This window comes from Alligator sinensis, unplaced genomic scaffold, assembly GCF_000455745.1.
Source record: "Alligator sinensis unplaced genomic scaffold, ASM45574v1 scaffold166_1, whole genome shotgun sequence".
NCBI lineage: Eukaryota > Metazoa > Chordata > Crocodylia > Alligatoridae > Alligator > Alligator sinensis.
The window spans coordinates 807,000-825,418 of NW_005842098.1; the positions used below are offsets into that span (position 1 = coordinate 807,000).

An 18,419-nucleotide genomic window follows, 5' to 3' on the forward strand; every position below is an offset into this window, starting at 1 on the left:
CCCAACCTTCTCTTTTCAGTCAATGTAATTTTTTTCTGTCCCTACACTTTTCAGGGTGTAAACACCATGAAGGCAGAATAAAGTCTTTGGATAGTTCAAATGATGTTAAGAAAGCAAATTCATGTGAATATCTAGAAACGCTTCCTAACAATACGGGGTATTGGAGTGGAAGAGTCTTGCTCTATGGAGTGGAAACCTTGCTTGAGTAATTGAAAATGGGACTGGGAATGCCATGGAGATTAAACTATTGAAGCCAACCCTTAAGACAAGATGGTTACCTCTAGCTTTTATTATATTATGTGACTGTATATGTGTTTTAGCAGGTCTACAGTGTTCTAGGTCTGTGGCAACAGCTTCATGAGATGTTTCAGTATATGAACAGGGGAGACAGTCAAAGAAGCCATGTAGATTTCTTACAAGCCATTGAACTATGTAATATATATATATCCCTTTCTTTCTTTCTTCCTGACAGCATAATTTTAAAATGGAGCATGCCATTTGGATATCTGAACAGTAAAAGAACACAAAAAACAATACAATAGACAGACTCTCATTTTCAGCAAAGCCACTTTAAAAAGCTCTATTAGTGTAAAGGAGCCTCTAAGTGAGCATCACGGTAATCTTCATCCACTCAAAGGTCCTTTCCACTGCTAGAACAGCATAAAGTGGCTTCAGTATCAATGAAAATCAGGCCCAGGCTGTTTAATGGACCATTTCCACTACTGTTACGACCCAAGAGAATGACAGTCAGCTCAGCAATGAAGCACCTCCTATTGGAGGGATGAGATATTAGGATTTAGGGCAGTGATAGGCGCCCTTTTCAGGCTGCAGGCTGGAATGACACAGCTCAGGTCAGAGGTACCACTGAAGCCCCATGTCTGCAGGGAGCATTGGGTTTCATTAACTTTAGTGTCTGTCCCCTGATCATTGGGCAAAGGATGTATCCTAGATGCACTCCTAAGGAAGATATTAAAATTGGTTTACCTGGAGGGCCATAAATTGTTAATCTCTGGAATAGGGAGTTACTTGGCTAGTCATCTTTGAGAGTTTTGCTGTTTGGTCCCAACTAGTACAATGGTTTATTCCTATGGGGGCCAACGTTTTTTGGCAGGTGTGCCATAAATTTAGCCTTGCACCCTCCCAAGTGATGCTGTGATACCTTTTCTGTACCTGATCTGCAACTTTGCTTTCTGCTTCCTGCTCTGTGCTCTCTGTCTGATCCCTACCTCTACTGCCTATCACCTTCCTACTCTGCTGTGTGCTACACATGGGGACTGTACATGCTTCTTGTGGTATGCTTAGCACAGATTGGCCACCCCTGGTCTATTCTCTTCCTAGAAAAAGGGACCTTTGTAGCTGGCTATCAAAACCTTTATTATTCTGATTCTCATGTCTTACACAACTGCTTTTGGCCTTATCTTCTTCTCACTTATATCAATGTAAAAATACCTTGATTTCATTGAGGTCCAAATGTGGGCTCTCATAGGTGCATCCCTCCTTTCTGTACTGCCTTATGGTGCCCTGCCTTGTTGGATGGTTGCCTGATGAAGGGACACTGTCCCTCTCTGTGCCCCTGGCTAACGCAATTCAAAGGATTTGTGGAATACACAATGTTTTTATGAGAGACAGTGAGAGCTAGTTTGGGGAGCATGTGCAGCCTGTTCTCACTGCTTATTAATATAGATTCCTTCACACTTTCAGGTAGGGGGCATTAAGTACCACAAATGCACTTGTACTGATGTGGTTGCTCTGGGTATTGTCATGGGAATACAGCAGGAATCAGCAAGGAAAGCAATCCCCCCATTGTAGCAGCCAATAGTGAAATGTGTAAAATTACTTTGGTCTTGTCTATTTTCTCCCAAGTCCTTGGTTATCTTCTCTTCTCATTACCTTTCTGTCTCCCCCACTTACCCACCTTCTGTTGTTCAGATTTTCCCCGGCAGCTCTGAGCCAGTTGCTTCTTGAGCATGCAGTGTTACTGTAAGCCTCATTTAATTGTAGTGGAGGAAGCAGGTCCTTGTTTCAGGCACAGCTCCTGAGTGTTTAAATCCTATCTGTTCTCTCTTTCAGGTACCTGATTAATGTCACCTTTGAAGGGAGGAACTTGTCCTTCAGTGAGGACGGCTACCAGATGCATCCCAAGCTGGTCATCATCCTTCTGACCAAGGAGAGGAAGTGGGAGAGGGTAGGACATGTTTGGTAACTCTCAAACTGGATTTGGGAGGAGGGTGGTGAAGGCCCTCATCAAGTTGACCCCTCATTCTTCATTACTTCTCATCAAAGGGATGGCTAGCTACTTACTGCCACTGAGGATGGATCAGGGGTAAGTGGAGTCTGGTGTATCCAGTGACACAAATGCACCATCTCCTTAGTGCGGAGCTCCATTCCATATGTATGTTAGTTTTTAGAGCCTTCACTCATAGTTCCCTTCAGCATCAGTTTTCCTGTCCTATATAGCAGTTTGCAGCCCAGCACACCAACCCCTTGTGAGAGTGGGGCAAGGAACATCCGAGTGAATGCAGATGGTCTAATGAATCTTTGATCTTTAAGCTCTTTGTGGTAAGGGTCATAAAGTACCATGAATGAGCTCATGTTAACATAGTGGTTACACACATGCATATATTGCCATCACCAATTTATATGCCCATCCTGCCTGTATGGTATGAGAGCTTGAACTCGTGACCCTCTGCATTGAAATCATAAGCCCTTTCTAGCTGGAAGAGATACTTTGTTAAACTGTCCTTTGTTTCAAGTTTTAGCCCTCCAGCCAACAGAAAGCCAGAAATACATTTTGCAATGGAACAGCTTATTAGCCAATTTCCACTCTGCGTGTGATTGTAGGCAAATGTTTAATGAGATAATTTGCATGGTTCTAAATAGTTTCCATTCAAAACTAAGCTTTGTCTTAAAAAGGCTAGGGATTTCATACTGGAGGAAGACTTTGGACTATTGGAGTTAGGGCAGGAAGGAGCTTCGTGACCAACAACAGTGCTCCACCCCTCAAGGGAAGTGAAGAGGCCAATAAAGGTTCTGACATCAACTGAGTATGGCGGATGAATTGAGGACCAGAAAGGGATGAGGTAAAAGGTGCTGTATAAGAGAAGCAGAAAATCCTACACAGTGCCTCCCTGAAGGCAGTGGAAGAGTCAGTGGAACCAGGAGATTCTGCCCAGCAGTATTCTGGATGTGTCCATGGGTAAAGCATAGAAAATTGGCCTTCCCACACGGTGACCTTTCAATGGCTGGACTCCCACTGTGTAGGCAGCTTGGCTAGTGTGAGGAGGAGATTGTCTGGATGCTATGCAGTCTACTTGGAGGGTTTGTGGTGGACAGTCAAGGGCTTATGTTGGTAGGATACGACACTAAGCTCTTGAGAGCCAGAAGAAATGGCTAGGTGAGACCCACCCACTTTTAGAGGACCCACCACGAGAACATGAGGGGCAGAAGACTGGGTGGCTTTTGCCAGATAGATCACATGGTTAGGGATGCTGGAAAGAGGCACTACCAGGTCTGCCCACTCTTATCAGCTGTGGACCACGAGGTCTCTGGGAGTGGCTGGCTCCAATGCACTCCATTAGCTGAGCAAAGAGGATGAAAGCTGTACAGCATGGGTTGCTTTTGGGGGCTGTAATGTAGTTGTGGAGACCAGTTTCCAGGTCCTGAGGAGGCCCTAGTGAAGAGCAGGAGCTCAGTCAAGTCCTGGGTGTGTCCCTTCAGGTCACAGTAGGAGAGCTGCCATTTTTACAGGTGTACCAGAGTCTCGGGGGGTGATGGGAAGGGAGTGTAAGAAAACACCATGCCAGCATATGAGGCCTTGGCCTTGGCTTGGTAGCCCTGGAGAATCAAGTCCTGAATTTATCTATGGGGCAGCAGCAGGCAAGAGTCTCATGGACATTTTCCCTACCTCAGGTCTCTGAAGGGAAGATAATGTTTCTCAGTGGTAACAGAGGTAGCTCAATCTCTAAGGCTCAGAGAGGTTTTGGTCTCTCTGCTGGGCTTGCCATTTAGTAAAACTTGCTGCTGAATTTGAGGTGTGGGACCTGGAACAAGCTTACCCAGCCCAACCCAGACCTAGTGACTACCACACATTCATTATGCAGGGACAGCTTTTCATCCCTACCAAGCTGGATTCAAACAAGTGACCTTCAGGTGAAGCACTCTATCTGATTTAGCAGTACCCTCAGGCATTGGGCTCCCAAGAAATGCTAATGTTTTACTTTCAAGAATAGTCTGGCTTCCTGGAAGCAGAAGGGCATATATAGAGTCCCCTCTCTCTCTCTCTCTATCTATCCCTATATATAGAGAGAGAGAGTACTAAACTGATTGGATGTAATACAGACTGGTTCTTTCATTTACTGGATAAGCAGGGAATTTTTTTTCTGTGTGGCACTTTGGTATGGGCAGGCAACTTCAGTAATGCAACACTCCCCCTTGCTCTTAAATCAGCACCTTCCATTAACCAAAACATAAACAATAATAATTAATGAATAGAAAAGGTTTTTTATGGCAGGGCCATTTTTTTGCTTTATATTTAGAGAAAAGGGTCCTGGGTCCTGTGTGGGGCTCCTAGGTCTCATTAAAATACAAACAAAAAGTTATAACAACAAATACTAATGGAATGGCTAAACTTATGTCTAAATTGGATGTTTTGCAGTGTAAAATCATTAAAAACTGTCACAGGTATTTCTTATTCTCCTTTAACAGGGAGTCCTATTGTTATACCTACATCTATAACGTACAAAAGAAGTTACATTAATAGAAAATTAAGGCCCTGAAGTCAAGCACTTGAAAGTTCAGAAATGCCATGTTTAAGGCTGCAAATGCAATATTAATTCAACCCACTTGTGTGAATGCATTATAGCTCAGACCTTCATTACATGTTCACTTTTTTCCCCCCATAACTTGCATAGAGGTCATAGGATGGATGTGAACTCTTCCTCCCAGCAAAGAGGACAAATGCAGGAACCTGTACAGTACCTGCCATAAAGCCACCTTTTTGGCGTATCAGTAATAGTCCCCCCTGAAGACTCTTAGTGTTCTGAGCACTGGTGAGGCCCTAGTGGAGGCATAGCCAGAATGGTCTGGCACCCTGCCAGTTCCTTGCTGGTGGAAACTGCCTAGGGGCAGTGGCAGTGTTTTTAGCACAGGTTGGGCCAGCTTTTTCCTCTCTTGAACTAGAGCTGTGGGGGGAACTTTCTGACAGAAGACAGTTTTGTTGGTTCACCAGAACCAAAATGCTTTGTGAAATTATACTTGGGACAATTTGACAGACTTCCAACAAATCATAGGCAGATTCTGATGAAGCCAGCTTGCTTTTCCTGCTTGTCCACCTGGCAGGGTTTCAGGGGAACCAGAGATTCTGGGGCAGATCTACCATGTGCATGGCTCCAGACCAGGGAACCTGGGACATCCAGAATCTTAGGTCAGCTGGCTTCCAACCTGAGCCATATTCCCATAACCCGGGGGGATTAAGAGGATGGGGCAGCTGTCCCAGGAGTCATACAGACCAGGAAATCTTTCTGTTTGGGAAATTGGAAGCCTGGGGGTTCTCCAGACCCATAGAAGTCTGTGGGGCAAGGCTGCCCAAGAGCTGGGAAGCCCTGGCAGCGGACTGCTGTTGACATTATTCATGTCCCCTTCATGGCTGCCCACCACTGAGAACTAAGAATCGGACAACGGGTTTGGCAAGTTGGTGTCAGTCAGCAGCTGCTGAGATTGGAGGGGGGGCCTCTTTCTTTTTGGAGACACCATGTTCTTGTATTTCCAAAATGAAATGTGGGATTTCAGTTATGGGAGGTGTTTTCAATTTTTTTTTTGAGATTTTAGTTTGTCATCCTAATGTGGGATCTTGTTTTTTTTCAAAAACTCACCAATTATTTCAGAATGGGAGTTTGATTTCCTAGCAAAATCTTGGTTTCTCGGGTCTGGACACACTAATGAATCTCCTCCTGTGTCTTTAAGAGAGACTGAAGCTACATAGGGCTTGCAGTCATGAAAGAACAACCATAGCAACCATTTTCTGGAATAGATCTGTGTTCCTGAGCTCCCTAGCTATTGTAGTCACAAGCTGTATTTACTGTTGTCATAAGTAAATGTTCTGCATTCAGTTCTTCTGACTCATTTTTTTTAAACACTTTTTTTTTGAGGGCAAAAGACACATTTTTTTGAGGGCAAAAGTTCACAGTACTAACATGGCATGAACTCTCTTTTTGCTTTTTAATTATGCAGTTAGTAAAGATCCCTCTCCACTGGCCAGCCTTGCTTCCCTGTGCAGCCTTGTTTAACGTGCACCAGCACCTCAACCAAGACTCAGATTGGGATCCTAAAGTGTTTGCTAACCATAGGGCTGATTCTCTGTTGTCTCAGGGCTTCTTTGGTTTGACCCTGAGGGACTGCAGTGCAACCAGAGTCCTGAGGGAATACATGTGGTATGACAAGCCCTCTTTGTCAAGCACAGAATGACCTTGTTAGCTTTTCAACCACTTGCAAGAGCCCATATCACATCTGTGTTGGCCATAGATGATTTGACACCGATATTAGGAGGAAGCAAATTTATCCTTCAGTCCCTGTGAAGGTCTCTCTATCACTGCAAGGATAGACTGGGGCCAGAGGTGCTGTTGCAGGGTTGTCCATAGCCACTTACATACCTCAAACTAAGAAATGAGTGCAGGCAGATGAAAAGTTACTGCTCATGGTGAATAGGACACATGTAGCAGGGGTGCACTTATGCTCTAGTGGGCTCTCACAAGCCATATCGGAGTGCTTCTGAGCTGCCAGTTAGGAGATGGCTTCCCTGTGCCGTAGGGTGAGTAAAAAATGAGCTGACTTTACTAACCTGAGTCATTAGACGCTAAGCAGAATTGAGATCTGCTGAAAGTCACGCTTTGTGTTTTCTGCAGCAGGAAAACCAGCAGTTGCTGCTTATAAAGTAGCACTGCTGTGTTCTACATTGAGCATCCAGCTTGGGCAGTTATTGCTGAGAATTATATGCCTGTTATAGAATAAGGTGGTACCTCTCTTGATATGTACCTCTCCACTTCACACTGACACTGTCAGCCTGCACAGTGCCAGTGAATTAGAGGATCAAACACAATAGAAATTAGAGCGGGTTATTAGGTTATACAGCCCTTTGTTACTATGGCAAGTGCAGGTTTTTTCCCGCATTAGCACTCACTCCTGTGCTGTGTCCAGGCCAGCTTTACTTCATTTTTGCCTTTTCTTGACTGTACCCCTTCCTCCATGCTGCCAAATGGTCCCAGTTGTAAGATATGCTCATTCCTGGGTTCATGATTCTGGGGTGAGACCAACCCAGCACTGCCAAAGCTGTCAGTATTGCAGTCCTCTCTCCACTCATGCCCCCCACCCAACTTTTGAAGGAATGCAGTTGTCACCTTGGCTCTCAGCATCTTGGCTACTGACCTTCCCATTGACTGCTGCTCCTTCAAGATGTCTTTAAATTAGCTTAAAGATGACTTCAGGATTTTTATTTCAGTCCCTGTTTGCCTTTAATTTACTTAGTTAAAGTAAAAACAAAGCAGTGTTGTATATCTTAAAGCAGCAGCCACTTGAATCATTACTCAGATCCCAGTTTCTTCTATGTAAATGTGTTTCTCTGTCTTTCTCTTCAGGTGTGTCACTAGGGATTCAGGTCACCTCTCTGAGCAGATGCTGACAGCGCGCTTCCCCCATCCTCTCCCTGCCTCCCGTGTGTCACCACCACAGCCCTCTGATTTGCAGGCTGCTTGTAGTATTTATTTCTGCTGCACAGTCTAAGATCCTCCTGCTTCTGCAAAGCAAGGTGTTACCTCTGAGTTGTTAGAAGTTACAGGCTGCTCAAACTCCTAGATGACTTAGTACACACATGGGTTGATCTAGGGTTTTGAAAAGGAGGGTGCAGATAGTGTAGCCCATGATCACATATAACACAACACATTTTTTTCAGTTAAAGAGAAACTAGATGCTTTGCTAATATGCTAGGGGGTGAGTACTAGATTATGCAGTTTAAAATCAAAGCAAAAAAAAATATAACTATTGGAATGTGCATTCATTAGCTATATCCTTTATAAAGTTAAAAAAACACAACAGACTAGGCCAAAAATAGTCAAAAGGTATTGTGTCATTAGTCCTGTAGTCATTATAGTTAAATGTGCATGTCTTCAGTTTAAAAAAAACAATACCAAACAAACCCTAGTCTTCTTGAGTGTCTTGACAGTGTATTTAATACCCCATTGGCCATTAAAAAGGAGAGAGGGTTATTAACACATGTTCAGTGGAGAGAGATTAGTAGGAATCAGGGAGATGATAATGAGCTATGAAGTCAATTGACTCTCTCAGCACTGCCTGATTAGAACTGCCACTGCCCTCCCAGGCAGTTGGTTTTAAAGTTTGGGTGGAGCAGAAATACACAGACAGGTGTGTTGCCCAGGGGTCATTAGTCAGGACCACCATAGCCATTAGGCCCACACATCCTGATGCAAATTAAAAGCTTGTTCTTCCTTTATGCATGTCTGGACCCATCTCTCCGGGCAACTGTAAAGCTGGCACTTCTGCCACTGATAGGACCTTGGCCCCTAAGGCAAGTCTAGGGATGATGCTGCCCAGAACTTCATCAGGAACAGCATTGCCAAGCATGTTACCAAGGCTGCTGCTTCTGATTCATAGTTGCATCCTCATCTCTTAGGTCAGCTTCAAGGCAGTACTAGCAGCTCCTAACATGTATCTGGGCTGTTTCCTTGTAGGCCAATGCATGCAAACTGACAGTGCTCATATGGATCTGTGGCTCTGCGGGGCTAGCACTTCATGATATGCCTCTGGTGCTTGGCAAACGCATCTTGTCTGTCAGTGCAGTTTTGGTGCAGGTGCAGCACTAAGTGTTCCTATCTCCAGCCAACATCCTTGTTAACCAAGAGCCTTTAGAATTTGCACACCTTAACAGACATTTGGGGTTTGTCCCTTCTGTGTACTTCAGCAGCTCCAGATCAGTTCTAACTTACAGCTGATATACTGTAGGTATTCAATATTCCAGATGTTGGGTTTCTGCTAATAGAAAAACAATTCTCACAATATGCCAAGCATCCTGCTACCTACTACTTCTGAAACCCAGGTGCTTTTCAAACATGGTGCTGCTTTGTTACCCCTCAGTGCAAGTCTACATGTTCTCAACTTTTGGGCTTGAACTTCTTAAATGTTGGAATAACCAACAGATGATGAAATACTTGTAGCACTGCTATTTCTACAGTTGTCTGAGATTTTGCCTTCTGAATCATTGAAAGCTAATCAGTAGCATTCAGGATGCATGCATTCTCTCCTTCCTCCTGAAATCAGCACAGCTGTGGTTAGAGGCTCCTACACAATCAGCTAGTAAGCTATTCTTTTGCAGTCTTTGCACTTGCTAGTTTGCTCTTGAAGTGGGTTCACTGGTCATCACATACTGACAGAGATCTCAGTAGTTACAATCTGCATTGGCTTCCTAGCACTGCAGCAGAGTAAAAGATAGTGTTTTTAAATGCAGACTTTCCAGATATGCGTGTAGGCTAAAATAAGAGTTCACATAAGGGGTCTCCAAAACTAGCATAGAAATCTTGAAGCAAAACAGAAATGTCACTTCTGTTGCATTGAAGTCAAGTGGAAGTTTCCTAGACTTGGTAGGGTGGATTATTTAAATTGATAATATATGTACTAGGTAGAATTAATAAACATGGGCACTTTTAATTAACATTGAACTCTTTACTTGTAACTTAAACTGGATGCATACATTCATACATACAGCCTACTCAGGTTGTTAATCCAAGTGTCCTATTCTGCTACATTGCCTTTTTTTTGTCTCCCCATTCAACAGTCTGGTAACTTTGGTTCTGACTCCAGAGTTCATATCTTCATTACAGTTCTCAGATTCTAGTCACCTCCCACGTGCCACTGATTGGACTCCAGGCAACCCAAACCAAGTGTCTTAGTCTTGGATAAAAGGTACTTTCCAACTCCACTTCTTGTAGTCTATAAAATAATGGGGTGCGAGGCAAGCTTGAAGTTCTTGCTCCTGCTTTATAGCTTGGCTCTGGGCCCCTTACTGCTGGCTTGGTCTTGGCTTCCTGGTTGCATCCCTCTGCTGGGTCATCCTCTCTACTGCAGCTTCCAGTTGTACTCGAATTCAAAGTAGTATGTTTAGAAATCATATCTGGAAATATAAAATGGGGAAATAACTGGCTAAGCAGCAGTGCAGCAGAAAAGAATCTGGGGTTAGATCGGATCACAGACTGAATATGAGTCAGCAATGTGATACTGTTGGGGGAAAAAAAGGCAAATCTCATTCTGAAATGTATTAACAGCAGTGTTATATGTAATACACAGGAGGTAATTGTTATGCTCTACTCACTGCTGGTGAGGCCTCAACTGATTACTGTGTCAAGTTTTGGAAAAAGCAGTTGGAGAAAGATGTAGGCAAATTGGAGAAAATTCAGAGGGGAGCAACAAAAATGAAAAGAGGTTTAGAAAGCATGACTTTTGAGGAAAGGCTTAAGGAATTCGGTTTGTTTCATCTAGAAAAAAGGAGAAGATGTAAGCCTGACAACAGGCCTCCACTGTGGAAAAGGTTGTTATAAAGAGGATTGTGATCAAATGTTTTCCATGTCAATGGGTGCATCTACACATCACCCCATGGCGAGCTGACAATGTGCTACATCACTTTATGGCATTCTATGGTGATACAGTGATCATGGGGGTCTATATGTGATCACCAGCCACATCACTGTAGCAGTGTGCTTCCCCAGTATAGTGCACTGCGATGGTGACGTAGCTGGGAAATGTACCTGTGCACAGTGCTCACAGTGCAGTAACAGCCTGTACTGTGCCATGGAAGTACTAAAGCACAGTGCCGTAGCAACATTGCCATACGGTGACGTGCAGGCACGGCCAGTGGTATGTAAGACAAAAAAAAAGTTAGCTTAATTTGCAGTAAGGAAGATTTAAATAGATATTAAGGGAATTTTATAACTGTAAGCACTGGAACAAGCCATGTAAGGAGGTTGTGGAACCTCTTACATTCAAGGTTTTTAAGAACATTTTAGACAAACCAGTCCTGGGTGATCAAAATATACTTCCCTATAGCAGGGAGCATGGAGATGGATAAATGACCTTCAGAGGCCTCTACTATCTCTGTTTTTTCTGATTTCAAGGGTATAAGGCAGGGTATTGCCCTAGAAGAGATTTATTGTTGTCAGAAAAAAAATAATGGCACAGACAGGCTGATTAGTAACAGCCTCATTGTGGGGCCCAGTGAAAGTCTCATTTTTGTGAGACTCGTATACTTCAATATTTTACACTTGGGCAAGCACTTCTCATGTGAAGGTCATGGGTAATGGTAAACAGAATCATTATTAAGAACCTCACCCCCTACTGCAGGCTTGATGTTGATGAGAATAATGTGCACTGAAGAGGAACCGAAGCAGCAATACCTTATATTTAGCATGGGTAGGTCTGTATTGTGGCTGCAGCAAGCTGTACTGTCTACAATCAGGTCCTGTCTACTTATTCCCACTTGCACCCTCCAAACCTGGAGATATACCAGTGGAGATGCTCCGTGGCATCCCCCTGTTGCCACTTTAGAGACCTTGGCTTCTGGAGTGCTTGAGAGTGGCCACTGGGGACAGCCCTGGAGCACCCATGCAGTAGCATTTGGATGGGCTGTGCTCAGGAACAGCCTGCCTGGGGCTTGCTGCTGCCACAGTGTAGACGTGCCTTAAGATGCAGCCTCAGTCCTTTAAGGAAGCAAGCACCTACATGTGTCCTATGTGACCCAAAGCCAATATTACCCTAAGCCAGTGCTCTTTGGCAGAGCTTCTAGAAGACCTAAAAGGAGAATTAGTCTGTTTCAAGAGAGAAAACATATCAGCCAGGTCCTACCCTTTAAATGTGCTATGAAAAATGCTCATCATTATTTCTGTTTTCTTCACTGCTTTGATGGGAGATAGTGGAGGTGCTGAACAGCTGATGGAACAGTGTTGGCCTTTGATAAGACGCCTCTCTGGAAAATGTGAATATATGTGAGTCGCTTTCCTTTGGTGCTGCCCTATCATATTACAGGAAGGCTGGGGTTTAGTTTTTTTTATATTAAGGTATGTGTCCAAGGGAGAAGGTAAGGTTGAGGGTAGAATCCAGGATGCCATAGATCCAAATATCTTCTCTAAAGACCTTCCTGCCTTTTGAAAGTTCAAGATGACAGTATAGTCTCTGGAGAGATGGTTCCTTCTTTGGGTTGCCTGGAACTTACCAGAGGAAGCTTTTTTGGCCATACTGACTGCTTACCTTCCTACGCATCAGAGTAGCCGAGTCCATAGGGGCCTGAGGGCCCTGGCCCCCCTCAGGAAGAAGGCCATCACTTGAAGTGCATAATTTTCCATATGTCCATCATCTTAGCCCCACCTCCCCAGCAAAAATAAAAGTTGGCTCCTATGCTATGCTTGTTTACCAGTTTGGGCTGGATATTTTCTCTTTGACTAGGTTCTGCTCTCTATGTAGAGTTTCAGAAGAAAGGCATCTTTACAGCATGGCCAGGGGCTTGGCAAGGGACATGTTTTATCCCACCTGCTCCTTTTGTGGTGCAAAAAGATTGGATTATTATTGCCAGTCACTCTTGTTTTGCTAATTTCTCTGTGTACATGGGGATTATGAATCGGGGTCCCTGGAGAGATGTGGCACATGCATTTGTTTAAACCTGCTAAATTTTTTAGTGACTGATTCTTCTCTTATTTAAACCAGTTTTACAAGGAGGTAACTACGCTGACTGCTGAGGGATTGCTCTGGATTTAAACAGGTATACCTGAGATCAGAAATTGGTCCTATATTTTTGTTTTTCTTTAGGCCGAGTGTCATTTGTGGACCTTAGTCCAAAAGATGGTAATTCACTCAATCTCTTGGTTCTCATTCAAGAAGGTATTTGTATCAGAGAATACATACTTTATGAACTGTCTGCTCCCAAGTGAAAGTGTCGTAGACATTTTATCTATTTCATATTTGATGGGTCTACTGATGATTTTGATTCAGTCAAACAACAGATTCAATTTAATTCTACATCTATTCTGTATCCACTGTCAAGGTTTAGTATATCTTGTCACAATTATATTGTTTGAAATGGAAGATTTACAGCTAATTATGGCCCTTAATTTTCTATTCTTTAGAAGAAGGAAACAGGTTTTTGATACCAGGTCCAACCATCAGCAAGAAACCCACTTTTGTCATTGGGGATAAATAGAAAATCTTTCTGAGAGAGAGTTAGCAGTAAATCTTTTCACTGTTCTAATCATGTGGTATCTTTTATTCACAAGACTATAGTCATTGACTCCATCTTTCAAGATAAATAGTCATTCAAGCCCTCATTGCATCAGACCATTAGACTATGTATCCTACAGTAATAAACCAGTCCCTCTTCTGTGTATAGAGGACAAATTGCTGGGTATCTTATCATAGCCATCACACAAATATGTTGGTGTAAGCTCTTTATTTTATCTTTACCTGTTGCAAAGGGGCAATCAACTTCATTTCCTTACATTTTGGAGTATATTTCTAAAGCTGATGAGCCTACAGAAAAAATGTATGGCTCTTGTCCTCTTGTCCCTGCTCCCTGGCTGCTGCAGGGAATTTTTACTTGGAAACAGTGACAACTGTTTGCCTTTAATGCAAGTCAGTTACAGAGAAAATGTTAAGATTTTTATTAAGGGCAAAGTTAGCTTGTCTACTACAGTTTACTCATTGCTGAAGCTGATTATGCCCAAATTAATGTTACTGAATAACATAGTTTAGTGTTCTCTGCCTGACTCCCTGGTCAGGGTTACACTTTTTTCACTTCAGTTGGACTAGGTATATTGCACTGGTGTTATAATACAATCTAGCCATACGATAAACTTGAACAGTAGAACCTGGATTAGTTCATCTTGAGTGGTTTGCAAGCCACTTAGTTTGCAATGGGATGCTTGCAGAGAACAGCTGGAGCACCTCAGCGGTCCTATGCAGTTGTTTTGTATGTATTCCTCCCCCTTCTCCTCCCAACTTCACAAGCCTTCATTTTCACAGGGTGATAAGGAACCTAATCTTGAGAAGTAATCAAGGACTGCTCTTGTCCTCTGCTACCTTTATATAAACTCCAGTAGGAAGACCAATCTCTCCCACATCCACATGTCAGGAAGTGTCAGATGTCACTGTTATCTCTTGCTCATTTAAAAAAAAATTATGAATGCTATTATCTGTTGCTATTTTTATTATTTATATCTGGGGTTGGCAAGCTATGGCCCATGGGTTGAATCTGGTTTATGAAGCCTCTGAATCTGGCCCATGGAGATGTAGCTTTGATAGCATTCAGAAGTAGAGTGCTCTGCCCTTGCTGTGCTACAGAAGGGGGAGGTCTCTCTTCTCTACAGAGGGGGAGCCAGGTGGAAGGGAGAAATAGCAGAAGCTGCTGGTCCTTGTGCCCACCCACCTAAGACTTGATCTGGGTCATCCTGGCCAGAAAATGCTGTCCTGATTTATATTATTGTAATGCTGAGGAGCTCTGGTCATGGATGAGGACACTGTTGTGTTAAGAATAAGAGACAAGACCATGGATGGATACTAACAGACCAGCGGGGAAAATAGAAGGAAACAATCAGACAGTACTAGTCAGCTCATAGGCAGCAGGCTTAGCACATTGGCAATCTAACAGTTATAGGCCAAGGAGAGTTTTTGGAGGGAAGAGCTTAAGGGTAACAGTGAAGTAGCTTTGTGTATATTTATGGAGAATTCCTTTAAAATGGGAGAAAGCATGAAGACATGGTTTTGAGTCCTTTGAGATCCTTTACTGAGAGGTGCCACAGTGCAAACAATTTTATTATTAGTATAGGGCAGGGTGGGCAATTATTTGGACTGGAGTGCCACTTAAGGATTTTGATGAGCTGTTGTGGGTTGGGGCAGGGGGCAATTGATCCTTTCCAGCCCTGGGGCCATCCACCCACACCCACTGCTGGGCCCACTGGACAGAGAACGTGGACAGGCTGGTGGGGTCTCTGTGGAGACCAGCCCAGCACACCTGTAGGCAGGGTGCGCTTTGCTGGGTGGATGGGATGGGGCCTTGGGCAAGCAGAGAGTGGGATAGGCAGGTGGAGCTGGGATTGTGGGGTGGTCACAGCAGGGGGCCAGGGCCTGGGGGAGAGGTGCAATCTGGTCCCCACATGTCCCTGTGACAGGCACTGGTTCCATGGGCAGGGATGTGGAGGGAATAGATCACAGCGCTGTCCCAGGCCCTGGCCCCATGCTGTCACCATCCTGCAATCTTGGCCCCAGCTCTGGCCCCTTCTTACCTGTCCTGCTGCCAAACTCCTCTCCCCAACTGCCTTTGGCCCCATCCCATCTGCCTGGTTGAATGCACCCAGCCCATGGGGGTCCTGGCCAGTCTCCATGGCCACCCCACCTGCCCAATCCATCCAGCACCCCCAGCAGTGGGTGTGAGACGGACAGATCTGGAGTGCCTAGGCAGCAGGGTCAGTGCTGGTGATGACAGTGGAGATGCTGACAGCAGCAGCCGGGCAAAATTAGTTACAACCATGGGGGCTGCTGGGAAGCTGAGTCCAACTGCTGAATAGCCCCCGCCCCACCATGTGCCCAAGGAATGTGGGACTGGTTGCATGCACCACAGCCTGGGCTGCCCCCTGCACCTGGGCAGGGTGGGGCCAAGGGACCCACTGCAGGATGAATAGAATTTCTTGGTGGGATGGATCCAGCCCGTGGGCCAAGTTTTGCCCACCCCTGGTGTAGGGTCACCACTTTTCTTAAACTTGACAATATAGTCCTAAGTTTACTGGTCTATAATGAGACCCTGAGTATACTGTAGCCTCCAAATTAATCTTCATGTCATAATAATGTGATCCTCATGAGATGACACTGACTGTACATCACAGTGACGTGTGGGCTAGGGACAGACATTCAAAAAGCCAGAGCATGAATTGATTCAATCTTTGCAGATTGGTTCAATCTAGGCAGGTCAGACTAATCTGCAAATGAACAGACATTCCCTTTTCATTCAGGAAATGCAGGCACAAGCCTGCAGTGGCTCAGGCCAGAAGCCAGAGGGCACTGGAGCATGCCCTTGGCTGCAAGGAAGCTGTGCTGGGGGTGGGGCATACCCAGCCTTGGCAGTAGCCTCAAGTGACCTGTCTAGGGAGGGAGCTTAATTCCCCCCTCCCTGTCCCACTGGCATGGACCTGAGCCAGGGTATGCCGGGCGCTTCCCCCTCACTGCTGCAGTGGCAGGACCAGGACTTGGCCAGATGCTGGCCAGCATGGTCCCCTGAGGCAAAGGGGGCAGAAAGTAGGTTTATTTCCCCCTTACACCTCCTTTGCCCTCCGGGGGACTGCAGCTGGTGTCAGCCAGCCCTGACTGCTGCCTCCGCCAATTGCTGCCTGCATGGAGCAAGTAGAAGAATAAGCCCCTCCCTGCTCCCTTTCCCAGATGCTGGAGGAAGCAGGGAAATAAACCCCCTTCATGCCCCCGTCACGTAAGGGGGACATGCTGGCTGGCCTCTGGCCACACCCCCACCCCTACTGCTGGAGCAGTGAGGGGGCAGGGACTGTGACGGGGGCAACAGCCCCTGTCATGGTTTCCCGGGAGTGCAAGTTTCTTCCTGGGGGGGGTGAGAGTGAGGGTGGGGGCTGTGCTGTGGGTGGGAGCGGGGCAAGCAGAGCTGCCATAGATTGTGTGGGGTGAGCGTGGTGGTGGTGCTAGGAGGGGGTTGGGGGCTATGGCCACCCCTCAGCCGTGGTGCCACTGCTCGCCCCGCACAGTCTGTGGTAGCTCTGCCTGCCTCACTCCCTCCTGCAGCACAGCTCCCCTGACCAGGAAGAGGCTCCCAGGAAACCGTGATAGGGGCTGCTGCTCCCGTCAGGGTCCCTCCCTCCTCACCACTCCAGCATCAGGGCTGGAGTTCAAAGAAGATGTGAATAGAGGGGAAACAATCAACAAAACTGAGCCCAGAGAGGCTGAAAGGGCTGGTATAGCTTTTGCTCAAGGAGACTCACAGAAAATGACCATGCTTCTTGAGCCCGAGGATGTGTTTTCATCTGTTCTGTTGCATTTGCTTCAGACGGTCTTAACTTGACATTTTGGCTTGACCTACAAGAGTGCTCTGGTTTCTCTGTTTTTACATTTGCTGAGATTTACTAACAAAAGGTGGTTGTTTTTTTCTTGTATTTGGGGAAAGGGATTCTGTTATCCTCAGTTGCATATTTAAGGGGCCCTGATTTTATTTTCCTTTGTTTTAATTTTTAGCAGCCAGGGCTTTGATGCCTGAGGTTTTCTTTCGTACCACTCAAATATATTTGGTCAGGTTTGCTTTCAAATGCATATGAAATAAGTAGAGTCCTACTGAATTCACTGGGGAAGTAATGTGTGCTGCAGCTCCTGTAATTTTGCAGGTTCCCCTGCATGCCCCCCCCCCACCCCTCCGGTAGGTGGAGGGACCCAAGTTGCAGCTTGCTCCTGATCAGCGGGGGGGCGAAAACTGTGCTTTCAAATATGGCACCATTTTTACCCCCTGCCACTGATTGGCTGAGGGGCCCCAGCAGCCCCCCTGCTGGTGGACCAGCAGGGAGGCAAAAATGGTGCCATGTTTAAAACAGTTTTCGCTTCCCTGCGGATCAGGAGCGAACTACAAGCAGGGCCTCCCCGCCAATCAGTGGTGGGGGAGGGGCGGGGGGCATGCAGGGAAATCTGATTGATTAAAGGAACTGCACATGCCACTTCCACCGTGGATTTGGTAGAGCCCTACAAATAAATTTTACAGAGACCAGGATTAATAGAATTTGGTTGTTTCTCCACAGATTGGCTGTGGTCCCCACTGCACAATTGACTTGGCTTCTCTGCATTGGAGCTGTGTCTGTCAGGTGTTTTCCCTGATTGGTTTTCATACTAATTGTGTTGTTTACTATGATGTCAAGTTTTTTGTTGCACTAGGGGAACAAGCACAGTTTGATTTTGGTGTTTCTTTCCGCAGTAATCTTTACCAGATTGGGACTGCTTCTCACAGTGGTTGTCACCATATCGGGAAATCTTTTCGCCTTGTCCGATGTTTCTTAGTGGCTTTTTGTTTTTTTTCCCAGCACTCATGTGGTGCCCATCATCTCATACAATGTTTCTCAGTGTGCTTTACATGGCATTAAAACTGTGGTTGTCATCATAGCTACTGTGTGTTTGAGTTACTCTCATTGCTTCTGAACTCTAGCATGCGCTTGGTATCATCGATTTGAGTGTACAATATGTTCAGTGCTGTTTGTTTTCTCTTTGCCTGAATTGTATTTTCCCTGAGTCTGTAATTTTTTCAGCTTGGTAATGTTAAACTCCAGTGCTTGCTCTATCATTGCCTTGTAGTTCCGCTTGAATTTCTCTCTCTGCTCTTTGGACGC

At 45.2% G+C, this 18,419-nt stretch overlaps 1 protein-coding gene across 1 annotated transcript in view; it reads left to right on the plus strand.

The window, feature by feature from the left end:
- GRIN2B (glutamate ionotropic receptor NMDA type subunit 2B) overlaps positions 1-18,419 on the plus strand; it is a 252,762-nt gene that overhangs the window by 143,104 nt on the left and 91,239 nt on the right. Inside the window, exon 5 of the mRNA XM_025204807.1 lies at positions 2,062-2,185. Coding sequence (XP_025060592.1) covers positions 2,062-2,185 — 124 coding nt within the window. The remainder of the gene's footprint in view (positions 1-2,061; positions 2,186-18,419) is intronic.